Source organism: Ammospiza caudacuta, chromosome 3 (genome assembly GCF_027887145.1).
Source record: "Ammospiza caudacuta isolate bAmmCau1 chromosome 3, bAmmCau1.pri, whole genome shotgun sequence".
NCBI lineage: Eukaryota > Metazoa > Chordata > Aves > Passeriformes > Passerellidae > Ammospiza > Ammospiza caudacuta.
The window spans coordinates 37247519-37274122 of record NC_080595.1 but is presented as its reverse complement, the minus strand read 5'-3'; the positions used below and the strand labels follow the sequence as shown (position 1 = coordinate 37274122).

General features: G+C 40.6%; 2 protein-coding genes across 3 annotated transcripts in view; both read left to right on the top strand.

Annotated features, from left to right (window-relative positions):
- Window positions 1-8189, top strand: part of LOC131555366 (protein ELYS-like) — a 40227-nt gene extending 32038 nt beyond the window's left edge. For both annotated transcript variants that reach the window (XM_058801325.1, XM_058801324.1), the window contains exons 30-36: window positions 303-402; window positions 1310-1416; window positions 2593-2753; window positions 3764-5555; window positions 6340-6473; window positions 6919-7025; window positions 7540-8189. In XM_058801325.1, the coding sequence (XP_058657308.1) occupies window positions 303-402; window positions 1310-1416; window positions 2593-2753; window positions 3764-5555; window positions 6340-6473; window positions 6919-7025; window positions 7540-7726 (2588 nt within the window). In that variant the 3' untranslated portion in view covers window positions 7727-8189. The remainder of the gene's footprint in view (window positions 1-302; window positions 403-1309; window positions 1417-2592; window positions 2754-3763; window positions 5556-6339; window positions 6474-6918; window positions 7026-7539) is intronic.
- Window positions 8190-13669: 5480 nt separating this feature from the next.
- Window positions 13670-26604, top strand: part of LOC131555120 (protein ELYS-like) — a 17471-nt gene continuing 4536 nt past the window's right edge. The window contains exons 1-16 of the mRNA XM_058800853.1: window positions 13670-13801; window positions 14851-15104; window positions 15576-15756; window positions 16539-16746; window positions 17893-18009; window positions 18691-18775; window positions 20187-20337; window positions 21267-21399; window positions 21486-21667; window positions 22119-22180; window positions 22878-23006; window positions 24389-24479; window positions 24563-24652; window positions 24843-24983; window positions 25745-25849; window positions 26334-26427. Of these exons, the coding sequence (XP_058656836.1) occupies window positions 13681-13801; window positions 14851-15104; window positions 15576-15756; window positions 16539-16746; window positions 17893-18009; window positions 18691-18775; window positions 20187-20337; window positions 21267-21399; window positions 21486-21667; window positions 22119-22180; window positions 22878-23006; window positions 24389-24479; window positions 24563-24652; window positions 24843-24983; window positions 25745-25849; window positions 26334-26427 (2144 nt within the window). The 5' untranslated portion in view covers window positions 13670-13680. The remainder of the gene's footprint in view (window positions 13802-14850; window positions 15105-15575; window positions 15757-16538; window positions 16747-17892; window positions 18010-18690; window positions 18776-20186; window positions 20338-21266; window positions 21400-21485; window positions 21668-22118; window positions 22181-22877; window positions 23007-24388; window positions 24480-24562; window positions 24653-24842; window positions 24984-25744; window positions 25850-26333; window positions 26428-26604) is intronic.

Below are 26604 nucleotides of genomic sequence, written 5' to 3'. Positions count from 1 at the left end.
AGGCAACAGTGTGGGAGTTTTGAAAAGTATACACATTTAAAACTTTGGCTTCTGGTTATGTGTTAGGAGTACTTCTATAATTTGCAGGAATTTTTATGTTGTTTGACTGAAGTTATTCATCAGGCTTCTTGTTCTACTGGAAAGAGCACAGGCCATCTTTGCACTTGAAGTCTTGGTAGCATTATTTTGTTAAGTCCCTACCCTAGATGACATGCATAAAGGATCACTTTAAACTCATATGAGCAGTTAAAAAGAATTGATGTTGAGTGCAACAGGAAGTCATCTGTCTCTTCATTTTGTAGGATTTGTGGAAGAAACAAATGCTGAATATCAGACCCTTCCTGAGTATAAGCCAGTGTTTAAAGCTGCTGAGGCTGCAACTTCTGGGGCTGGAAATGAAGGGTGAGCTTATGAAGTAGATACATCTTTGGGTTCACACAACATATAGCTGCTGGTTTTTCTGTGTTGAAAACTGGTTTTGACCTGGGATTAGTTCTTCCTGTGTTCTTACATGTAAGGGCTTGTCTGTTCCATCTGTCTGTGACCAAAAGTAATCTGACATGAATGTCATACATATTGACTAGCTGTCAGTTTGAGCCTTTTTTCTCAAATCATTGCAGACCACAAAGTATGATGATAAAGACTTCATTCAACAGTCCCATACAGACCTTGAGAGAGTTACTAAGCAGATGCTCTGAACATAAGCCATGGAATTTTTTTTCTGAAAATTGTGTAGCTAAAAATGAATCCTGAGATTCCTGTAACTCCAGTGGGTTTATTTTGGAGTTTGAATGCTTTCTGACAGTATTTTTACTTAGTTTTTGTTTTCTGTGTGTGCTCAACTAGCATCTACTTGTTTATTGAAAGGGAAGCCGTTTTCTCACCAGGTACTTTAAAAGCTGCAGCTGCTGAGTGATAAAGAATGTCAGCAATGAGAGAACCTTTAATTTCAAGTGGTAACTTTCACCTGTACAGACTTATGTTCAGTTGGTTCTGAACCTCTTATTGTAGTTGCTTTCTTTCTATAGAAAACAAATAATACATTATTCTGTAATGCACCTCTGTTACATTATTATCTAGTGTTGGATTGCTGGAAAGAATGTTAAGTACTTGATTGATTGCATAAAATGAGTTGCAAAGTGAATTACGAATTGAGTCACAGATTGATTTATGTTGATAGAGGAATTCCTAATTTTTCTTATATTTTTTTGTGATTTGAAACTTGAAGATTTACAGTGAGAAAGTAATTTGTAAAGCTCTTAAAGGTGTGTTTTCAAGCTTTATGATGAATTTCTCTCTTTTCATGAAGTGCAACAAGCTACCAGGAGTCTGAAATGACCTCTTCATCAGAAGAAAAAGCCATACTGGTTGCAACAAACCCACAGCTTGCTGAATCCCCGGAGGCAGACGGTGAATGTATGTTGGAAATGTTCTGTGTGGTAGGGTAGCAGAGCTCCTCAAGTGAAATGTATAGTTTGCCATACCACTGTAGGTGTTTCAGATAGAAGTAGTAGTAGCATGTTACTGCTAAATTTCATTAAACTGTAGAGAGAACACCCTCCTTAAAGAAAGTCCTTGGAGAAAGTGCATAGTGAATCTTTTCATTCTTGATCAAAATATTGAGATGCTGGTAGAACTTAAAGTATTATAAGGAGAGATCAGTATTTATTTTAATGTTGTACACCACTACCAATTTATGTGCCATGGGATGTACTGCTTGATTTACTATTTTAAAAGATTATGCATCCTCAGTATGCAGACTGAAGGAACTGTCTTCCAGCCACATTTTCCTCTTTTTTTCTCCTCCATGGGCTTGACAACTGATTTTCTCCTCTTTCTTCCTTGCTGTGGGGCTGCATCCTTTACCTGACCTGTAGTTGTCACAGTTTAGACCCAGTTGACAACTAAGCCCCACACAGCCACTCACTCATTTCCCCTGGGTGAAAGGAGGGAGAATCAGAGAGCTAAAGGTGAAAAAACTCCTGGGTTGAGATAAAGACACCTTAATAAGGAAAGCACAAGTCTTGCATGCAAGTCAGGCAAAACAAGGAATTCATTCACCGCTTCCGATTGTCAGGCAGGTGTTCAACCATCTCCAGGAAAGCAGGAAAATGGGCCATGGGAAGGAAGACAAACGCCATAACTTCTAATGTCTCCTGCTTCTTCCTTCTTTCACCTGCCTTTTATGCCGAACATGATGCCATATTTCATGGGATGTCAGTTGGGGCCAGCTGTCCTGGCTGTGTCCCCTCCGATCTCCTTGTGCACCCCCAGCCCATTCACTGCTGGCATGGTGTGAGAAGCAGGAAAGGCCTTGGCTCTGTGTAGGTGCTGCTCAGCAGTAACTAAAACATCCCTGTTATCAACATTGCCTTCAGCACCAATTCAGAATAGAGCAGGACCAGCTACTATGAAGAAAATTACTATCCCAGCCAAAACCAGCAAAATAGTTTTACCTTTTGGAGAAAGCCCAATATATATGGCAGGATGGAGAACCATATTGTTTGCTCTTGCTAGCTTGGTTACTTCTTTTTGCTTAAACTTAGATCATTTATATAAAGGTTAAGATAAAATTACATAAATCTCTTCTAGCTGTGATAAGTATCCTTGACAGTGAGGACATGGTCAGTGCTCCATCTCAAAATCGCCTTGAGGGCAAGGGTGTGCATGTACCTGAAGAATGTAACCCTGAAGCAGCTGAAGCTGAAGAAGTCCCTGTTTCTAGCAATCCTCCAAAAACTGAGGAAATTAATGTAAGTAAACTATTTTCCCATTTTCTACACAATAGAACAGTTTGCAAATTGAGGCCTGTTCTATTGACAGTTTGGAGGCACTCAAAAATGTGTCTGTTTCTTGAGCTGCTTAACATAAGTTAAAAACCTCAGTGTTGTAAGGGCAGATATGTTTTTCTCTTCTGCATTCTCTGTTCCTATAACATGAATGGGACCTGTCAAGACTTAGGTCTTTGAGAGCAAACAAAACCAAAATAAAAGCCTAAACTATTTTTGAAACCAGCTAGGCATTCATTTGATTTACTTGAATTCAAACCTTATTTTACTGTAAAAATAGTTTTAATGTTAAAGACAATAAGAAAGTTACAGGAATGCAGCTGCGTTGTACTGGTAACCAGTTACCAAAGGACAAAAAGATGTGGGAACCAAACTCAGGATTATTTAGGTGCTGAGGTCATTTGTTCCTTCTTAACACACAGAATTCCCAGTAATGAGTGTATTTTGGTGTCAAGAGGTGGAGGTATTTAGTAGCTATATGTTATCTCATGCAATCCAAATGACGCCTCAAAGTGCAGTGTTGAGTTGTTGGATGTGATACCTGGCCAGTGTAAGTGCTACTGTCAGAACTATCATAACTGAATCTTTAAGCATTGGGTACCCAATTGTATTTTACCCTGTCAGAGGCAGTGGGTCACTCTGCACTGCACTGCTCCACAGCCAGAGGGCACTGCAATGCAATGGGCACCCCTGGCTGTGTACACACCTTGTGTTGGAAAAGTGCTCCTGGTCATGGGCGGTGGCAAATGGTCAGTTCTGGAGAGAAATACCAGAAACAGAGCATGTGAATTGCACACGGGGACTGCTCTGAGCCCTGTGCCTCAAACACATAAACTCTCAGCTGGAGTACAAAAGCACATTGTTTCACATTCAGGGATGGTCTTAAGGGAACTGTCCTCAGTTCCATCTAGCTCAGTGTGAAATTAGTCTGTTTGGTATTGAATAAAGTATTAACAGACATTTTTTAACTTTAGGTTATAGAAGATACCTCAGAACCAGCACCTGAAACATCACCATATAGTGAGCTAGATCCATCAAATGTTCTTCATTATAGCTATGAAAATATAGAGCAACAGTTTGCATGTGATTTGCCTGATAACAAAGATAGTGAATGTGACGCAGCCGAGGGAGATGGCGACCTTTTTCTATCTCAGAATAATTTTACCTTAGTTTTGGAAGGAGAAGAAGGGGAAGCAGAAATGGGAGACCCTACATCAGTAGATGCTTCTAAACCAGATGACACAACAAAAGAAGAAAAGCCTGTGTCCAATTTAGGAAATACTGAAAGCCAGGAACATGTTACAAACTCAGTGTCCACTGTAACTGGTGATCAGGAATCTCAAAATATTGCAGAGTCACTCCCATATGTGCCTGAACCTATTAAGGTTGCCATTGCTGAGAACTTGCTGGATGTAATCAAGGACACGAGAAGTAAAGAATTTACATCTGAAGTTGTAGAACAATCAATCCATGGAACCATAGGTAAAAAGGTGACCAGATTCCAGAAGGCAAAAGCTCCTTTAACACCTGTGCTAGAAGCAGTGGGAGAGGAAACCAGCAGACATCATTATGGCACTGCTCCACGAACACGCACAAGGGGACGGCTGGGTAGAAGTCTGGGTGTTCTGTCAGCAGACACTCAGCAGCTGCTGAAGACAGACAGCCCTGCTCTGCTTGGCCTGTCTCCTCGGAGAAGTACCAGGCGAACAAAAGAAGCACCTGAGACTCCCAGGCTCCAAACAGATGAAAATGCTCAAGAGGAGCAAACACCTGTGACACCTGTTACTCCTAGGAGAGGTAGGAAACCTAAACTGTCCAATTTAGAAAAAACAGAGAGCAGCAATTCTGATGGACAAACCTTGTCTGACAGTACACGGCCTGTTACTCCCAGGAGAGGATTAAGGAGAGCAAAGGAAGCTGCATCTGAACTCCAAGAACAGCCTATTGAGGAAACGCCTCTTGCTGAAGGCAGCGTTACTGTTTCTTTTACTTCCAGAAGGACTAAAGGAGGAAAAAGTTTGGGTGGAAGTCCAGAAACTGGCAAGACTGATACTGATCATCAAGTAAAATCAGCCGTCAGTCCCAGTAGAAGTGCCAGAAAGATGAAAAGCTTTAGTTTACAATTTACTGAAGATACTGTCAAGGATCAACAGGTGCAGCTTAGTGACCAACTCCTTTTACCAGTGCCAAGTAAAAGAGGCAGAAGAAGAAAGATTAGTTCATCAGAAGTTTCAGAAAATTCTGATCTTGATGTGTCTAAATCATCTATTCCTCAAACAGAATTTAAACTTCCCATCACACCTAGAAGAAGTGCTAGGAAGGCAGCACAAAACGTCGTGGCAGACCAAGAGTCTGCCTCTTCTCAGGAAGACATACATTCAGGTGTGAAGGTAGAAGCCCTTCATACTCCTAAGAGAAAAACTAGGAGAGTGCCACAAGAGAACCCAGAAAAAGTGGATACTCATGAACAAACTCCTGCAGAGCCAAGTGAGGAGCCAGCCACACCCAGGACTACAGTGAGGACAGGGCGTCGGGGCAGGAAGAGGAGATCAGTGTCAGAGGAGACCTCCCAGGGACCTGGGGGCATTCCTTTGCTGCTGGAAGACATAAATGCCTCAGGACAAGATCAGACATCCAGAGCTCTGACAGATCGGGTTACAAGGACCAGATCCCGCAGGACTACCATCCATCAGAAACTGGCTGTTGAGGAAAATGAGGCTTTCCTTTTCTCTCCTCCTCTCACAAAGCTGACAAAGAAATTTGAAGGTAGGTGCACTATGTTTATATGCAAAAGAGGGCATAGCCTCTTCTTTAAACCACTGAAAACAAACTGTGAGGATGGCTTTAAGTATTGTAAAGAATGTAAGCATGTGAAAGAAAAAATTTGCCAAGAGGCAGTTCACCTTTTGGCTGAAGTCTGTGTGACTGCCTGCTTAGTTCTGGTAGAAATAGATTATGAAGCTGATCTAACCCATGAAATTAAATTCAAGCGATATTTTTGTAAGGAACTTGATTTCTGTCACATTTTGAAAACCAGAGATTATTTGTGAATATGTGATTGCCACCCCTTCCCCCCCAACAGAGATATAAAGGATGTGTGTTTCCGAATTCTGTTGAGTTTTCAAGTTCAGATGAGCTGCATCTTCCAAAAAACTGTACAGTTGTTTAATTATATGATTCTTTTTAATGAGTGTATACTTTGTCAGTGAAATTACTGTACCCAGGAGTTTCTTAATTAGAGTACATGATAATTTTTTTTGAAATATGTAAGGATTGTTGATGCCTCTGGAGTATAATACCTGATTATTATTTTTGTAGGTGCAGGTAAAATCACTACATTGGCTTAGTTTTGTTTCACTATTTTTATGGTAAAAGAATGAATCCCAAGAGGCAGTTACTGGGAGGAAAATGCCCTTGCATGGAGTGTTTATAAAGCTGATTGAACCTTTATTTTGGGAAGCTATTGTGCTCTTATTTGTCAGCTGTAATGTAATATTACTGTCCCTCATGTATAATGTATGTGCATGCTAACAATGCATTGTCATTTTAGCTGGAAAAACAGACCATCCTGTGCAGTTCCAGGATTTGGACCCGGATTTGTCTTCTCAATTTGTCTTTTCACCCCCTCTTTTGAGGTCAAGGAGAAAAACTGTAGCTAGCATTTCCCGAATTGTGAAAGAAGCAGTAAGTAAAAAGTCCAGTTGTCCCATGTTCTTGATTTAATTCTGTACCATTTTTTGAGATCATGCTTTGCCCTTTTCATTGGAAGCATATCTAAAAAGAGCTTTAAATGAATCAGCTAAAAATGTTATTGTTTTTCTTCATGAAAACTAGATTCAAAACTACGAAAGTCAGTTTTGAATCTGTGTAAATCAAGAATTGATAAATACTGTTTTGCCTTTAGCAAAGGCACAGTGGCTCTCTTTAAACTCGCTTCGTATGTTATCTGTTAATTTCAGAATTTTAACTTTTAGGATGGTAAAATAATTTGATGTGGAAGGTTTGTTTTTGCAAACAAAGGGTACTTTTGGAAATAACTTTGGCATGATTTCATAATGAAAAAAAAATTATTATTCCATAGATGTCTAAGAACTTGTTCATGAGTAACATTTTTGTTGTTTTAACATAGGAGCTTCCAGCTAAAGAGGAAGAGGATACCAAATCTATAGAGGCCGGGGTAAAGCAAAAATTGAAGAGAGGTAGAACTCCAAAATCAGAAATGAAGAAAGGAAGCAAGTATGAAATAAGTTCTGAACAGTTATTTGCATTTCTTAATGTGATGGTGACTCAGCTGTTAAGTGCCTAACTACTTCTTCCTCACTTGGCTGTGCAGGTCTTCTTTCACTCCATCAGCCTGTCCAGCTCAGCCTGCTGGTCTAATAGGCACCTTTCCCCATTCATGGGTATGGTTTGCTAATGGAAATGGAAGAGGGACGGAATAGAAAAGGGCAGGTGGATACTAATTGCAGTGATGACATTGCAATGCTCTTTCATTGTCTTATTCCACCTTATGAACTCACACTCTTCCAGTTCAGCTTCTCATACAAGGTGGGAGATGGCCAGACAAGGAATAAAGGGAATGTGGAAGCCAAACAAACGTGATTTATGTACCTTTTTACCTTAATTCTATCTACAAAGAGAAGACCATGCATTTATTTTTTAATTGATTTTGGAATTCCATGTAGTTTTTTTCCTCTGTTAAATACTGTTAGTACTGAAAAATTGATTTGATGCTTGTCCTTCTTTTCAGAACCACAAAAGATTCTTGGTCACCTCCACCAGTTGAAATAAAATTCATCTCTCCTTTTGGAAGTCCAGTGGATGGAACAAAAGCCAAACAGAAAGAAACTACAGAAGCAGCAGGGAAGACTCTAAGAAAGAACAAAAAAAGACTGTCTAATTTTCCCAAGCCAGTTGTGCGCCGGAAGATGCTGTAACTGTTTTTTTTTAAGTTTATAATGTACACCACTGTTTGTAAAGTCATCAAAATTGTGTGAATTAGTAAAAAGAAGAAAAATCATCTAATTTGGAAGAGATAATTTATATAAATTATTGTAAAATTTCATAAAAAATGGTCTTCAGTAAGTAACTCCATATGGAGTGTGATTTCCTCAGTCAATGCAGTTTTCTATTTTATATTAAGACTTCATACATTTATATAATATGTAAATACAGCTTATTTTAGGAATGTTAAATAAAAATGTATACTTCACAATGTGCTTACTGTCTGATAGCTTTTTGAGGGAATATTGGGTTGAATGACCTGTATTGCTCAGAACTTTTAATGTTGGTTTGTGGGAGTTACAGACTCCCAAAAGTGATTCCAAAAGCTTTTAAAAAGTTTTTTTAGAATTCCTGTAACAAGTAAACATTTTAAATATGCTAGTTTTAATTTTAAAATTACATTTGACCTTCTGGAACAAATAATTGGACTTAGAATACAAACTGGTAATTCCTTACATTCACGGTTAAGTTGTACTATATTGAAGTCAGAATGTAAACAATTCTGTTTTAAGCTGTGCAATATATTTTTTTTTGTATTTGTCTTAAACTTTGGGAAAGCTGCTCTTTAGTTCATAAAACCAGATCACACTTCAGATGTGTCATTATTTCTTAAAATCTGTTGTCAGCAAAAAGTTAACTGTACAGATGGTGTGATGCTTACAATAGCATATCACATTTAAAGGGATACTACCCAGATACTTTGAAATTTGAGCCAAAATTATTTTCGTAATATGACTGCTACTATAATTGAAATGCTTGCTGTCTGTAAACATGCTTTGCAGTATTTGAAACCTGCATATCACAGCACTGAAAATCTGATGGTAAAGCCTATATAATAGTCTGAAAAAGGTACAAAAATGTACAGAAATTTTAGTTACAAACCATATTTTTCAATAATTATTTCATTAACAGTGTTGGGTTAAGGAGTATATGTCCCTATGAAGTTTCAATTTGTATAAATAAAGTCACAAACCTATTCTTTTAAAAGCAGACATGGAAGTACTATTTTGATGTGCAGTCTTTTAGACAATGGATTATTTTTCTGTATGTTAATTTATATATGGATGCAACTTTGAAGACTACAGAATGGTGGAACCTGATATTAAACTTTTCAATTAGTAAAAACTACTACAGTTATTCAAGACATAAGTTCTTTATTAACTAATAGCTTGTACATAGTGAATGAATGTATTAATAACAGACTAAGCTTGTAAAAGAAGATTGCTCTGGGGCTGTGATTTTTCTGTCTCAGAACAGATCTTTCTAGAGAAGCAATTGCATGCACTTGAATATTTTTCTCCTTGGGGAAGTATTCATGACTGAATGAAAGGTTAAAAAAGAGTCAGAAGTTAAAAATGTGAAAGTGGCAGTAGGTTGAGACCTTTGAGTCAAGTTAGTAATTATTTTTTCTGTTTACTTTGTACATGAGTGACTATAAATATGGTCAAAGAGGAAAGGGGAGGGAAGTTTAGCAATTTTTATATTCACATTTCTCAGAAGTGCAGTCAGTAGCTCAAAATGGGGTAAAAGGTCAAATTTTCAATATTGGAATAGAATAGAGATGACAAATCTGACTTCTTTTTGTAGCGTGCAAGAGTATTTATAAAATACTCTGATTATTGTCAAATTGAATTGACTGATGAAATGCTAGTGAAGATTGCTTAATAGGGTTTTGATGCATTTCTGTAATTTATACTTATATATGTATATTTTTTGTATGAAAACTATTTAGAAAAAATGAAAATATAGCATTAGCTGATTTTATTAGTTTTTAGCGTCTATTTTATTTACACCTCAGCTAAAATATGTCTGTGCTTAAGAAGAAAGCAAATAATAGCAAAAGACAATTGGCAATAGATTTAATAACTTCCTAAAGGTTTGCATTTTTCTAGTAATTTTTTACTTCAAAGGAGTTTTAATTATTGAAATGTTTTACTGTTTTTTCTCTTTTGTTGTAACTTGGATTTGGTGCACAGTTCTCCAGTGCAGACCAGTTTCCCCAAGGAGCAGGTTGAAAAGGAGCCTCAGCATAATGTGTAACAAGGAGTGGGCACAGAAATTTGAGGGACAGAGAAGGAAATGGAAGCAAAACCAGACACTGTGACTGTTTAGGGGCTGAGAAAAGGGAGAAGCTGGGGAGCAGTGTTAAGGCACCAGCTCAAGGATGGGTTTATAACGGAGTGGAGAAAATAGACTTTATGTGGGTGCTCTCTGTGTAGGCTTGCTACATATGTGAAGGATGAGTGGAAAAGATTTGCAGCTGTTTGCAAATGGATCTGAGAGGGAGAGAGCAGCAGTGCCAGAGACGGGCAGGAGGGAGCTGTGAGAGGAGGTGGGATGCATTGTGGTGGCGGATGGATGCAGAAGGCTGTGGGGGCATAGAAATGAGATTTTCCAGCAAACAAGGTGGGAATTTCACAGGAGCTACAGCTCATTGCTAAATAGAATATTCTGAAGGTTTTCTATAGAAAGGGAAGTAATTCCTTGATTCCCTAATGTTTTTATCCCCTAAAAAGTGCTGGATGGCTAAAAGCTGAAGCCAGATTGTGCATCTGTACCTTTGGGGTGTAACCCCAAAGAAAACTCCGCTAGAAGGTTGACCACCTTGGGACAGCGGAATCTTAGCTTTCAGGAAGAATAAAATGGGGTGCAATGGCAGATTTTATTTCCAGGAAGCACACAGCAGGAGATATTAGTGACAGGAGTATGAATAACATTAGGGCTGTTGGAAGGTATTTTGTAAGAAAAGAAATGTTACAGTGGAAATTATTCTCTTGAGTTACCTCACTTTCTTTTCTTCAAATATTCATAAGCTAAGGCTGGTGAAAGTATTTGTTCTATGTTATAACATGAAGGAGAGTTAAATCTATTTTACTTTCAATAGACACTCAGTGCTTGAAGTACTAATTGATTCATGTTGACTTTGTTTATTTGCCTTAATATTTGCACATGTCCAGTGTGCAAATAAGGGCACAGATAACTATTTATTCCCCCATCAGAACTTCTTGTGGAAGGCTACTCTCAGGGTTGTCAGTGCAATAAATTTGTTTGCTGCAATTTCATTACTTCCCATGCAACTAATATATAGCAAAGTTGTTGATTTCTGGTGGGGGGAAAAAAAAAGCTATAGCAGAAAACAACCTACAGGTTCTCATGAGTAGTTAGGCAATGCTTGCAACCAATTAGTGTAGGCCAATCTGAAAATACTGAAATAATAGAATTTTAGGTAATAGGACAGTGCTTGTTTCTTCGTACTTTTGTCTTTTGTGCAAGCTTCAGGGATTCCATTCCAGGAATGCTTTTTTCACCAAAGTAGTCAAGATAATAAATCCCTTTGATGTGCTTAAAGATAAATGTTCTGTGGTTCCTGTGGAATTAAAGTTGTTCCTAAAATAAAATGCATTTTCCAGCACTGGGCTGTGTGGATGACCAATATGTGAGATAGAGTGAAAAATGCAAGTTATGGCTACTGATGTGGCTGTTCAGGTCAGTTCCTCCCTGGCTGTGTCATGTCCAACAGCAGGCATTGATGTGCTGTGCATTGCTGCAGAACTTGGTTTAAACCTGAATTGAAGCATGAATTATTAGTGAATGACTGCTTGCTTGTGTTTTAATACTGCAACTGGGATTTTAATAACAGTGAGAGAAGGATCCAGGAGGTGGGTGTGTGATTTCTGTGAAAAGCAACAGCACAAGCATATATAATCCCAGGAGTCCAGGGCACTGAAAGACCTTTGCTTTTGACCTGACCTGTTCTGGCTTCTGACCCTGGTGTCTCCCTTAAAGGACAAGAACAGTGTGCTCATCTCAGCAGGACCCAACAGTTACATGGGCCAGGTAAGATCTTACTCAAAGAAGCAACTAAAATCAGTTTTCACTAATTCACTGGTGTAGACTGGTCTGATTTTTATCTCTCCTTATTAACATTCACCTAAGCATAATGCACGTGTTTAGTGTTCATAGGTTTGAAGTGTTATGTAGTGTTACCTACATTTCTGTCATCCTGGAACTGAACACCAAAATGTAGGACCTGCTCTCACCCAGAATCACAGAATAAACTGAGTTGGAAGGGACCCACAAATATCATTGAAGTCCAACTTCTGGCACTAAACCCACCATGTGCCTCAGAGCATTGGCCAGCATTTCTTGAATTTTGTCAGACTGTGCTGTGACCACTTCCTTGGGGAGCTGTTCCAGTAACCAGCCACTCTGGGTGAAGAACCTTTTCCTAATACCCAGCCTAAACCTCCCTGACACTTCAGGCCATTCTCTCAGGTCCTGTCACTGGGCACCACAGAGAGGGGATCAGTGCCTGCCCCTCCTCTTCCCTCACAAGGAAGGTGTAACTGCAATGGGGTCTCCCTCAGTCTCCTGAGGCTGAACAGACCAAACCTCAGCCACTCCTCATACAGTTTCCCCCTAATCCCATGTTCCTTGCCCTCCTCTGGATGCTCTCCCAGAGTTCAGTACCCCCTTTCCGTGGCGACTCCCGGGCCGAGGGTGCCCCGGTGCCGGGGATGGATGGATGGATGGATGGATGGATGGATGGATGGATGGATGGATGGATGGATGGATGGATGGATGGATGGATGGATGGATGGATGGATGGATGGATGGATGGATGGATACGTTGTTTCTGGGAGCAGCCGGCCCCAGCTGCCCGGGCAGGCCCTGCCCGTGGAGGCGGGGCGTGCGCCCGGCGCGGCCCTGACAACGGCATGGCCGCGGCTTAGGCGGGCTGCGGCGCTCCTGCAGGCGGCCCTGCTGCTGGCAGCCAAGGACTGCCTGGCTGGCTGCTCCGGCAGTTAAGGTGTCCGATGTAGTTTTGGACAAACAGTGGTGACAGGCCTTTCCTGGTGTGGCGCTGGTTTGCTGGTGTGGTGGAGAGAACAGAATCCTTAAACTGGCAGGAGAGAGTCAGCAAATGCCAGGCCCTGTTGCATGGGTTGCAGGTGTTGCTGCAGTTGTGCTTGTCAGGTTGCTGATTGTAAAAACCTGTTGGAGAATTAAATGTCCCAAATCCACCTGAATACAGCCTTGGGCAGCCTGCTCTAGGTGGTGGCTTGAGCAGCAGCTCAGGTTGGCTGAGATGGCTGCCAGTGGGTCCAGAAGGCCATTCTAGAATTCTGTTGTAAAGCCAAGATTGTAGAACTTGTGCTGGGAGGGACAAGCAGTGAAATACCTCACTGCTGTGTTCTGTACTGAGCCCCTTGGCACCTGTGTCTCTCTGTCCAGGTAAAGGAAGCGATGTAGAGACAGGCATTGGCTCAGCGCAGACTTTAGGATCTATTGCTTGCTTAGCCATGTTAGACAGGCTGCAACTCTTGAATGAAACCAGAGTCGTGTCAGACAAGAGCCACAGCAGATAGCTGGGTAAATTTACCCTAATGTCCAATTCTGATTTGTGCTGGTTTTGTTTCCTCGCTTAAAGGAAAATCAAACCTTTGGTCTGCATCTAATACAGAATCTTAGCTGTTGGGAGCTATTGGGATAGAGTGCTGAAATCCTTTCTTTATCTTCTGCTATAGGTTTATGCTTCCTGGTAATCATAAACTTTTTAAAATATTATTTTTCTGAGATCAAATCTTGCTAAAATGTATGAGTGGACGTGAAATCGGTGTGTTGTTCTATTCCCTGTTATTTCTCTTGTTCATCGCTCTGTGTACTTTTTCTGGATCTCATAGGTGTCAGAAAAGCTCAAGATTCTCCTCGTGCTCTGCTGTGAGATGAAAAACTGTCCCAAGTGCCATTTCTTTTGAGCAAAAAAGAGTTACAGATGATGTCTGTGAGATTTGTCACTGCATACTGATGAAGCTTGGGTCAGTCTCAAAGATATTTATGGCTGACGTGAGTCTCTTTGCCTTTTTTTCTTTATCTCCAGTGAAGAATGCGAGACCTAACGGCTCAGGTAACGAGCAGTCTGCTGCAGTTTCCAGAGGTGACTGTTGAGGCACTTGGGGAGGATGAGATCACCCTAGACTCTGTGCTGTGTGGGAAGTTTTCTGGAGGTGAGCATTTTTGTATTTTCCTTTAAATTTGGATTTGGTGTGAAGTTGTTACTGCCTGAAGCACAGGGTCATGGCATCAGGTTGGTTCTGTTAAGTAAAATGGATCAGGTGTTCTGACAGTGCTAACAGGATATTTTAACAATTAGAAGCATTGAAAGTGCAACAGCCTGCTCCAGTCCTGTGCTATTTAAATAACAGAGCTGACCATGCCCTCCTCAGTTCTGAATGAAATGGAAGGCAGTTTTCAAGGAAGAAATAGTGTTGTTTTGGGACAAATTTCTTTTTACCAGCTCATGTGTTTCCAAGGTATTTAATAGGATGCAGACTGAGGACCCAGTGAGAGTTGCTGAGAACAGCTAAGCAGATTAGGCAGTTGACTTTCTAGGTGATCTGAAGGTAGAGCTGGATGCCTGTCTGGATGTCTGGGCTTCTGTTAAGACCAGGTAGAATCTTATCTACCTGACTGTAGTTGCAGTAGTGGAGCTCATCCTTCCTTTGAGCTTGAAGTCCCTCAGTAGAGGAGCAAGAGTTAAACTCTTTGGTGAAACACCACTTGTTAAATTCTTTCTGGGATCAGCTCATGTAAAAGTTGGAATTACACATGCAGTGCCCATTTTAAGATAATTTCCTGTCCAAATCCCTGCCCAGAGTAGTCTTGTGTCAAGCAAAATTCTTAACTGGAACTGGATTGGTTTAGATGGGCTGCATTTGAAGTATGCTTTGAGACTTGTATTCCTGTACATATTTGGGTGTTTTTTAGCAAAACCAGGCCAATTATGGTGTATAGACTGGAGCTCAGTCTATTGTAATCTTTCTCCCAAGGAGTGAATGTTCTTGAGTGCAGGACTGACAAGTAGAAATGCAAAAGCATGGGGTTATTAATTTCAAGAAGCGTTGGTCGAGGATTGCAGTGGGTGATTTAAAATGATTGTCCAGGTGTGGGTAGGTTGGCCTTTCCCTCTGTTGCATTTGAGGGAAGGGCAGTGCCCTGGCTGTTGCTGCAGTTGTGCTGCTGGCACTTGGTGAGCGCTGCTGCTGTTGCCCTGCAGGCAGAAGTGGCCTGGCGTGGCTGGCGTGTGGCCCCCAGCTGGAGGTGGTGAACTCGGTGACAGGGGAGCGGCTCTCTGCCTATCGCTTCAGCGGGGTCAGCGAGCAGCCTCCCGCCGTGCGCGTGGTGAAGGAGTTCTCCTGGCAGAAGAGGACTGGGCTCCTGGTTGGCTTGGAGGAAGCAGAGGGAAGTGTTCTCTGTCTCTACGACCTTGGGACCTCAAAAGTGGTTAAAGCAATTGCTTTTTCAGGAAGGGTATGTATCTTTTTGGGGGAATGAAGGTTTTGTGTTGTTTGGTGCTGCATAATCCTGTTTCAGGAAAAGCTTCGGAGCCTCTCTTTGAAGGTTGGGTGTTTTCTGAATTGTATTAACATATTGTCAGTTCAGAGTACCTGCCAAGAGAGCCTTTTTCTCAACACCCCTTTCTGCATTTTTGTCATTTTTGTTTTCAGGCCCTAAGGAGCACCATGTTTCTGGTATTATTTTCCTTGTGGGTTTATAGTGATTGGATCTTTCAGGACTTCCGCGTGATATTCTCCCAAATTTTCCTGGTTTGTATGAGGCAGAAGGGCAGCATTCGGGTACAATAGAGAGCAATGATTTGGTTTTAAGTCTTATGAACCTGTATTTCCTGTCCTGTTTCTGATGTGCTGGTGCTGGCTTCCCTTCTGAGGGTTCCTCCTGGGGCTGTCACAGGCTCTGACATTAGCGTGCCGTTCCCTGCAGGTGACTGCCATCGAGCCCATCAGCAATGACGGCGGAGCCAGCGTGAGCACGCGGCACCTGCACCAGAGTCTGCGGTGGCTCTTTGGCGTGGCAGCAGTGGCCACAGATGTTGGCCACGTCCTTCTGGTTGACCTTTGTTTGGATGATTTATCTGGCAGTCAGAATGAAGTAGAAGCATCAGGTAAGCTGCAGTTTTTAAACTTGAATTTAGAAGTAAGAAAATGTGTTTCCTTTCAAAACCCAGCTTGTATCCCAGTGAAGATCCCAGCGTGCTGACTGACTGCTGGCCTTTCTGACACTGCCCACTGCTGACTGCAGACAGCAGTTTGACATGGTGTGGTTCTGAACTGATCCAGAAATGGAGTGGCTTAATGCTCCTGCTGATGTTCAGAAGGGCCCTTGCTGCCCACATCCCTTTTTCCCTGTGATTCTTGCCAGTGGGAGGTAGGAATTTTTCCATTTGAGTCAGTGCAGCTGTGTGATAGGAAGTTGTGTCAGAGGTACCAGATTCCTTGGGAGTGTTGTCCTGTTTCCATCAATGGCTTGGGGCAGGCTTTAGGCTTGTATTTTAAAATAAATCTGGCTTATCAAAAGTCCTTCATTTGGGTAAATGAATCCTGCAGTTTGTGTTTTTAGATTGCAGACACTGTTTTGGGTGTTGTAAGCGTGGCTTCAGGTGTTCGTATCCCTTCAAGTAGCTTCCTCATGAGGTCCAATAAAGGAATTTGTCTACAATGGTTACACTTGTACCTAGTTTTGAAATAGGAGAGCGAATACCTGTCCCATTGGAGAGTCCTTCTGTTCTCTGAATTGGTGCAGAAACAGGAATAGCCAAAAAAGATGCTGCACAAATGGGCGTTCCATTTGCAGAACTAGATTATACACGTTGTATAATCACATCAGTTTAAAATGCAACTGAAGTGGCATAATGCATTAATTTCTTGCCTGCTTTTATGTGTTCAGATCTAGAAGTTGTCACTAGAATTCCTGCTGAAGTTCCACAAAGAAGAGAAGCTGTGACCAGGGAAGGGAGGCATCTCTGTTTTCAGTTGCGAAGTCCTTCAGGAACAGCAGTGTCAACCCTGTGCTACATAAGCAGAAGCAACCAGCTCGTTGTGGGATTTTCTGATGGCTACTTGTCACTGGGGAGCATGAAAACCTTGAAGAAGGCGTAAGTAGTCACTTCCAGTTGGCATGCTTGGTGGTGCAGAAGTCCCAGTTTTTTGTTTCAGGAAATATATTAATTTCAAGAGCCCTTTTTCTGTGAGTGGGAGGTTGGGTATAACCTTGGAGCGTTCAGAAATCCTCTTCTGAAGTATTAACTCATACATGGATTAAGTACAGCGCTTTCTCTGCCGTGGACTGCAATTGATTTCTTACTGTGCCTGTTCATAGAGGTCTTGTAGAATGTACTGGGTCATGTCAGACAGCAGGGATGTGAGAGATCTTATTTTTCTAAGTCAGTTTGTTCTTTCCAGTCATATTTAGGGAAACAAGGCAATGTGTGTTTTTCCATGAGACAGGTTTTAGAAATTATTTTTTAGAACCAGTTATTGCAATGATAGCATGCACTGAAAGGCTTCAGTATCTGAATAATGTGATTTTGGTGATTATATATATTTTAAGGGACCAGGATGAAACTAGTGAGACATGATAATTCAATAGCTGATCTGTGCCTGAAAGCATATTCTTTCCTACATTTCAGCCTTGATGCAAGTAGGGGGCTGACCATTTCCAAGGCATTGATGTACATGGACCAATTTTTCCTTGGAAGCCTTGGAGATGAGAATAAGAGGCATATATATTTATAAACAATAGTAAAATTAAGAAATTATTTAAAATCTGCTGAAAAGCAATGTAACTTGCAATACGTGGGAAAATTCAGATAGAGGTTTACTTTAGCAAATCTGCAGTTACTCACCATAATTACTGATACACAAATAGATAGTGGAGGCATAATTAGGTGTCAGGAAAAGATTGTGAAGGTACAACTAAGGTTCCGAAGTCTGAAATAAAATGTTTGTTACAATGCCCAATAAAGAAATGAGAAACTCCTTCTGTTTGGTGTTTTTTAAAATATGTTCAGATTTCCTGCATTATAAGTTCAATATGTTGAAGTAGGCTTCAACAATAGGAACAGTGTTTTCCCTAGCAGCTGAACTAATCATTTCTGTTCCTCCTCCTCAGGCAGAGGAGGACATAAACAGAGGTTATTGTTTTGATGGACAGAAATCTCCTCACCTTGATTGCTGCATAAAAGGTAGTCATTTGCTTGCCTCCATTATTTGTCTTTTCTATTTTTTTTTCAATCCTGTAGGCACTACACTCAGGTTGGAGGAGAAAGGATTCCTGTCTGTGCTCTTACTTTTCAAGAGCCTGAGAATGATCTTCAAAATTGTTGCTACTTATGGGCTGTCCAGTCTACACAACAAAGGTGAATAAAAATTACAATAAGCCACTGATTTTGCTTTTTTTTTTTTTTTTTTTTTTTAATATTAGTTCACATAGAGTTGTCCCTAAAAGAGGACAATGACAGTATTGCTGGTTGCTCCATGAGAGCTTCAGAATTCTTTGGAGTCCTTGTGTGCCAGTTCAGCTTCCCTGGCAGAAAAGGAGCAGTGTTCAGCAAACAAATCAATGGCTTCCAGCTGGAATAAGGAATAAGAGAGTGTAGAAGGGTGCACTGCATGCAAAAGAGGGACTGGAACTTAGGTGGGAAGAGGAAAAACATACCTCTCAGCATCAGCAAACTACTTAGCCCAGCTGTTCATAAACTGGCAGTCTTCTTGAGCTTGACTTCAAAGCAGTTTTCATGGAGAATGGTTTACTGTGTAAAACTTTCCAACAATTTTAGGTCCATACTGCATATTAAAGCTTTCCAAACAAAGGCATAGTTAGCATTTGCCCCTGAAGCTGTTTGTGTAAAATTTCCTCCTCTATGTTTTACTGGCTAAGTGTGACCAGTTATCATGTTTTGGGAGGCAGTGTTTTTCTTTTCAGCAAGAGCATGCTCTTAAGTCACTTTCAGCCTAGATCTAATAAAATTATAATTGTAATAAAATGAGGATTGTAAAGCAGCTTTGTAATCAAATCTCCTCATTTATACCTTTTTCAGTGAAGGGAATGCTGTGAATTTACATCTCTTGCAGTTAGCATTTGGTGGCAGGAAATGTCTGGCATCAGGAGAAGTCATGTATGAGGTAAGACAGGCCTGTATGTGAGAGATTAAAAGATGAAGTTTCCCGGAGTATCAGTTAAGTTGGCTCCTTGTATATGAATGACAGCTGAAATTTCTAGTCATTAAAATGAATGTGTGATGAGTTTATGGAATTGTAGTGCTTTATCTTATGGAACTGTCCCTTGGTGTAGTGGACATCTTGTTCTGGTCTGCATTTTTGATTAAAATAGATTTTATCATTAGTCATTTTATAAGATGGGATTCTTTGCTTAGCCTTCATGTTAGTTTTTCAAAGAGATGGTTTTGGTTTTTCTTAATTACTGTGCGTATGAATCTGTTATTTCCAAAATTCGTGAATAAAATAGAATAGAATGTGCATGTTTCAGAACAAGTGTTACCATTTTTTTTCAATAATGAAAGACTTTTTAATTTATTCATTTATTTTAGACACCTTTGATATTCATTTGTAGCATTTCCTGGAACCATTAAGAGAAAGCTTGTCTCTTCTCAGATTAAATCAATTAGATGTATAGAATGAGAATGTGTTGTTTCATGCCAGTTCGTTTTAGATCTCTGAAAGTTTTGGAAACTCATTTTTTGCTTGGAAGTGGTTTTGCTGGTTTTTTTTTTTTAGTTTGGTGTTTTTTTGGGCTTTTTTATTGTAGAGCTGCTATTTGTCCACAGTACACATGTTCATATATTGTATAGTAGACAGGTTAAATGAAGCCTGTACTGGAAAGACAATATTTCACTTAATGCTTGCTTAGAAAATGGTGGTGGCAGAGGTTCAGGGCCATCCTTTATGTATATCTATTTCTGAGTGTCTCAAAGCAGTTTCTTGCTCTGTAGTAATTTGGAATCTTAAACACATTGTCCATGTTCATCCCATGTCCTCACCATAAGGAATTGAGGGATATTTCCCTGATAAGAGCTCATGGGGTTTGAAAGAAGGTTTTAAATCTCTAGGAAGTTCTCATTGTTGCTACAGAGATGAGTGTTCACTCTACTGATGTGCCTATCAATAACATCTCAGGACAGACCTTTAGCTGCTCTAATGTCAGGTTCTGTAATCAAAACATGGAGCAAAGGCTTTGTGTGAAGATGTGTTGCATTGTTTTAGATGTCTCTTTGCAAGTATATGTTCAGGTTTGTAATGACACTTTGATGATGCAAGGTATTCTACAAAACGTGTTTAGATGTAATGTTAGGGAAATGCTAAATTCTGAAAATGTGCAAAAGCCTTTAGAGTAAAACTTGCCTGTTATGAACTTGACACTTAATTCTGCTGCATGTCAGATGTAATTCCTGTTGATGGGAAACATACTGTAAAATAAGCATATTATGTCAGATATTTGCATTAGTTCATACTTGGATATAATGTATATTGTTATTTCAGAATTGCCTTTCCTCTCTTCTTAATTTTTTCCCCCCAGGATTTTACATGTTGTGTCAAGCTCTTCAGTTTAGATCTCTCTGGTGGAATCTTTCCCTGGAGAGGGCAGACCAGCAATACTAAATTCCTCAGATGTCAGACCATAGAAAAATTTTGCAACCATGCTGACAGAGAGGATAACGTTAATGAAGGTTTGTTCTGATGTCCCTGCTTGGTTATTCTGAACTGCATGGTTTGGAAATCTCAGCAATGAATGCTGTTCTGTACCCACAGTCCTAAAGTCTTAAATATTCATCTAGCTGACCTTGCTGGGCTTATTGTATGCTTAAGTTATGTGGGACTTTTTTATCCCTCTGAACATCATATTTTAAGGGAAAAAGTAGGCTTTATTTTATGTTTGCTGGGATGCTGGAGCAGTGTATGGGGTCATCTGTGTAAGGGTGGTCAGTCAGTTTGTTCTGCCAGTTGTCTTCATTGAACAGTAAGATCATTCTATTGCTTAGGAGTGTTACCTGAATTGTTTTTTATCCTGCTCAAGCCTCTGGCTGCATCCAGTGTGCATCCAGTGAATCTAGTTCCCCAGGGCTGAGAACTGGAGCCAGTCCTGTGAAATATCTTCATCAATAATCTGAATGAGGGGATCGAGTGCCCCCTCAGTAAATTTGGGACAAGATCATCATGAACAAGAATGTTGATCTGTTGGAGGTTAGGAAGGCTTTGCAGAGGGATCTGCACAGACTGGATTGATGGACCAAGGCCAGTTGTAGGACTTTCAAACACCTTTTGCAATACTTCAGGCTTGGGAAAAAGTAGCTGGAAAACTACCAAGGTATCCTGCATGACAGCTGGCTGAATACAAACCACCTCACCACATTAAAAAACCCCAAATCCCCCGAATAATTATTCATTCAGCATGCAAAACTTAATTAATAATTGTGTATTTGATTTTGCTTGAAACAAATATAAATTGAATAAGAAAAAGAGGCACTGAAACCTATTGCAGAGATGGTTGCTATTTCATAATTTCTTTTATCATTCCTAAGTGCTGTGTTTCATGAATGAAATAACAGCAAATATCTCATATCTTCTACAGTAAGAAACAATGTCTTGTCTTTGACAGTAATCTCTCCTGACACCAGTGTATCAATCTTCAGTTGGCAAGTGAATACCTATGGTCAAGAAAAACCATCTGTTCATTTGGGAGTGTTTGACATCAATCGCTGGTATCATGCCCAAATGCCAGAATCTCCAGGGTAGGTTTTAATTAAGAGGTTTCAGCATCTCTACAAAAGGTTAATTTGAAAATTGCTATTGAGCTTATGCACTTGTTTTCTTTAAGGCCAGAAGAATTCCTTCATGATTGCCCCTATTTTGCCCTGTGGTCACTGGATCCTGTAATAAGCATGACTTCTCCAAACCTCATTTTGGATATTCTGGTACACGAGCGTAGTCTGAGTCGGGGAGTTCCTCCTTCTTATCCACCACCTGAACAGTTCTTTAATCCAAGCACCTATAATTTTGGTAGGTATTTCACTGCTTCTCTTTTGAATAGTGGCAAGCTTTGGTGGAGGTGAAATGCCACTTGAGTGGTTCTCTTTCTTGTTCATTGTTTGTCACATGAAAACCAAACCAATAAAAGCCCCACAAACCTTCTCCAACCTGGTTACTGTGTCCTGACAAGGCACTTAGTCTTGACAGGCGGCTGAGTTTTGGATTTTGGAGCTTCTGTAACATGGCCTGGGAAGGGGTGATGGTCCCAAAATGAAAAGTCTTTGAGCTGAGGCCCAAAGCACAGCACTAGATAGCTCTCAAGTCTCTAGAGACAGAGAGTAACTCCTTTTTATGGGATGTGTGTAAGTGATGTGAGGAAGGAAAGTGGTGCTGGAGGTTTGTCTTTGCAGACAGCAGTATTTATAAAGCATAAACTGGTGAGAAGGTGCCAGGGTCTGTCAAATGTTCCTTGTTTCTGCAGATGTGACCTGCTTGCTCAGCTCGGGAGTTGTTCACATGACTTGCACCGGCTTCCAGAAGGAGGTGACTTTTTTACTGTATTGAAAGTGTCAAGAGATGAACCTTTGGTAACTTTTCTCTTGCAGTGCTTTGAGTGTCAGAGACCACTTGATGCTCACACTGCCCATCCACATGCTTAGCTGCAGTCATATTGTGCCAGTTTCATGCAGATGGCACTGTTGTAGGGAGGCATGAGCAGGGATTGAATGGCTGGAAAGGATGGGTGTGGTGGAAGCTGGGGAAATGTTTACTTCTTTGTATGGTGTGGAGTTGGGGTCTTGATCCCTGATGAACTTGAGCATGGAGAGAGGTAAAAGTGATTTAACTGTTGAGGAAGAAATGCATGTTTTTTCTGTCAGCCTTGGCCAAATTCTAATTTTTGAGCCACTGCACAGCTTTTAACAAACCCTTTCAAATTAAGTTCCAGCTCACTAAATATTTCAGCTTTGGCACAAACAAGCACAGATATGTGATTTGATATGTGATTTGAAGTTGTTTGTTAGGTTTAACTTTTACAGAATTTAATTTGTGTCAGGGAAAATACCAGGCCTGTGTATTGATAGAGAGGCTGGAACATGCTTCCTTTAGCATTGCAGGGGTTGGTATTTTCTTCTACAGGGTATTTTTTAAAAAATTGAAACCATTCATTTGGCTGTTTTTTTTTAAGGCAGAACCTTCCATCATTGAATGCTGTCTTAACTTGTTTTGATTGATGTTTCAGACCCTGAAGTTTTTGAAGAAATCTGGTCCTTTAATAAGTGAAGCCATCCGTGACAGCTACTCTCGGTGTCTTGTAGCTGGCTTGCTGTCTCCAAGACTGGTTGATGTCCAGCCATCCAGTCTGAGTCAGGTGGGTGTATGCTGAAAAATCCAGAGAGAAATATATGCATCTTGTCTGAAGGCTGTAGAGGCTACAAGACATGACCATCTGAGTTCATCTGAGTTTTACTTGCAAGTTGCTCTAAGAGGCAGGTGTTGACATTATTTAGCAGAAATAATAATATTCTTAGATCCAGACTCTAAATTTGACTTGGAAGACCCCTCTGTGCAAGCTGACCCAGCCCACATAGTGCTTATTTTGCAAGTCTGATGTAGGCTCTTATATTCTGATTAGATGTTCTGATGTCAGCTCTGGTTGGGAAGTAACTTGGGAAAGAAAGAAGTTTTATGATGACATTTCCTGAATTATGACTACATTGTTCAGAGACTTGTTATGCATTGGAGGAGGGATTGCTTTTGGATGCTAGAAAGAGAAATTTCAGAATTAAGTCAAGAAGCTTGGGTTTGAATTTCTTTGGCCACTCTAAGCAGTATTGGGCATGTTTCCTTGTCTGAAACCAGATTTCAGAAAAAGATGGAAGTATCACACATGCTTTCAAATGACAGAATGTCTAGAAATATCTTTGAATGTAATAATTTAACTTAGAAGGAAAACATATTTTGAGTATGTTTTAGAAAAAAGAGAGACAAGGAAAAAAAAAGAAAACTGTCAATTTGTATGCAGGATCATTTCACCTAAAATAAATGTCTGAACACCAGCTGGAATAAGCTGCTACATTATTTCCATGTGTGTGCATGCCTGTGCATTATCCTTCTCAAGGACTGCCATGGCATTAGAATACAGTAATTGAACAGCCTGAAATTCCAGACCATTAGAACTGAAATGTTTCCCATTTTTTATGGTGCTTTAACAAATTGAAACCTAATGTTTTGGCTGTCAGAGCTGCTTCCTGTCTTGCTAGTCTCAGGAGCTGCTTGGCCTCAGCTTCACTGTCTCCCTGCAAACACAGTGGTGTTTGCTCTGTCCCCTTCATGTGTTCCTGATGGCAAAGGGGTGTGCCCACAGTGCATTATGGGTCTTAGCAGGGGATGTTACTGGAAATAGTTAACTGGGACTCAGTGAATGAAACCCTGAGGCAAAGAAATAGAGATTGAAACTAGCCTGCATGAAGTTGAAATGTCAGAGGAAAACGTTCCTGTGTTCCTCAAACCAAGCAGCAGTCCAGCCTGTGGGTAGAATGAGGAAAGTGTCAAGAATATGGAACTAGCTGCATTTGCAGCTGATGTCTGAGTGGGTAACCAGTCAGCAGCAAACACTTCTGTCAGTGGCTCAGGTAGCGTCTGATTCAGAGCTACTACAGGGGTCACTGACAGAAACTGCAGTGTTTATCAAGGTGAGACTGAGAGGGAAAGTCTGTGAGGTTGTGATTTGCTTTTGTCTGTTCTGTGCAGGAGGAGCAGTTAGAGGCAGTGCTGTCAGCTGCTGTGCAGACAGGCTCTTTAGAACTTCTGACAGGATGCATTAAACACTGGACTTCTGAAGGTAATGCTGCTTCCACTGTTTTTATGTTTGTGTTTTGGTTAGAAATCATGGCTTCATGTCCTTTTTGTTTTCTGTTTTTAAAGAGCAGCCAAGTTCTGCTGTAAATTTACGGTTTGTTCTTGAGTGGACGTGGAACAAAGTGATCTGTACAAAAGATGAACTGGACCAAATATGTGAGTAGCGGCGTGGTGGTTTTTAAAACCTGGAGTCATTCTTTGTAAAGGATCTTCTTCAGTACTCTGCCAGTGCATGCTGCTGGTTCTTTAAGTGGTTCTTTAAGTCTCTTGTGGTTGTTGAAGTGTTGTAGTTTGGAAGTGTGCAGTTGCTGTGCTGAGTGATGATTCAATGTTTCTCCTTGACAAGGTGTTCCGCTGTTTGACGGCTCCTGCAACTTCATTGACCCGCAGACATTACAGTCTCTCCAGCACTGCCAGCTGCTGCTGAGCAACCTGAGCACAGTCCTGAACTGTTTTCTAGCAGAAGCCCGAGAGCTTACAGAGAAAGGTTGGTGAGAGCCCTGCTGGGCCTTTGGTGTGATTGTTAACTTTTGGAAGGATGCTTGGGTTTTAACTGTGGAGACAGGAGCTGCTGTTGTTTTGGATGGCAGGGAGAGAGTCAGGTTGAGCTGGGAGGAGGGGTTTAAATCTGATCAGTTGGGACTTTGATTTAAGCCACGTTGAGTTCAGGGGAGCAGCTTGTTGTGGAGTTCATGAGGCTGGGTAGGAGAAGGTACACTGGTTCAGCACTGAGCTGAGTAAGCAACTGGGCAGCAGTTGCAGCAACTGAGTGTGGTAATGCTGAGAAGTGTTCCTAATTGTTAGCTAGCAATTGATAGTTGTGTGCAAATTGCTGGGAAATAGAAAGGAAACCAACATGAGTAAAGCAATTTCCTTGAGGTTTTTTGGCTTCTGATTTTAAAAATTGTTGTTCGCATGTCGAGGGAAAAAGAGGACAATAATATCTTTTGCTAAAGTAAAAATCTCTGGTATATGGAAAACAAATGTTGTCTTCTTGAGTATATCTTATAGTTTAGGCTTTATTTTTCAATTTCAATCCTTAGTGATTCTGTTTCTTTGTAGTGACTGGGGTTTTTTGGTAGGGGTTGGAATGGTGGTTTTTCCTTCAAATTCATAAGTGATCCAGAGGGACAACTAAAAAGACAGGTTTCCACTGTGTTTGTTCATATTTTTTCTTTGTTCTGCAAAGGGGGTTTTGTAAAATGAAAGGAATTGCAAAACTCAAATCATGTTTTGCCTTTCTTTCAGGTTTTTCAGACTTGACAAATAAGCAGATGGTAACCAGCCTCATTTTTTTGTATGTACAAGTGGTGATCTGGTTCTGTCGATCCAGTCTCCTTCCTGAGGGTTTAGGTAAGCAGAAATTGTAGTACCAGCACACTCATTTTGATAGTAAAAGCAGTACCTGCATGTTTTGAACCTTTGATTTATTGCTTGAGGTGAAAGTGCACCTTGGAAATGCTCTTAATTGAGACACCTTATAAATTCCATTTTCAGCTTTAATCATTTTACAGATGCTCGCATGTTCACAAAGTCATTCCTTTGAGAGTGGTTTATTTAGGAGTAGCCTTGAACTTACCCTATGTGCTCTGAATGCAGCATCAACAGCAAACATGAAACTGATCTTGAGAGAAGAAGTAGTTGTAGTTCTGCAGTTTGCAGCAGTAGTAGTTTTGTCTTAGTTCTCCTTTAGCAAAGGCAGAAACAGGATTAGATTCTTTGAGAGTTGGAGGCTTCTTGAGGTTGTGTGATTTCTGTCTGTCTAGACCAAAATTTTAGTTGAAAAACGTGGTCTTACTTTAACTTGCTTTTACTTTATCCCCTGTAGATAATCAAGATGATCACATTCATTTGTCCAGACCTTTCTACGATTATCCTCTGATTCAGAGCTACTATACGGGTCACCGAGAGAAACTCGAGCGCTTATCAAGGTAAGACTTAGAGGAATTTTCTAGAAAGCTGCCACTGTTAGACTGTGTGAGAGTGATTATTTTTGCAGTTAAAACCCTTTGTCTGCTCTCCTTGGCATTACATGTAACAGAGCATGAAAGCAAACCTGGAACCCAAAAGGTCATTGCAACTCTTCTCTTGGGTTTGTGCATTGGACT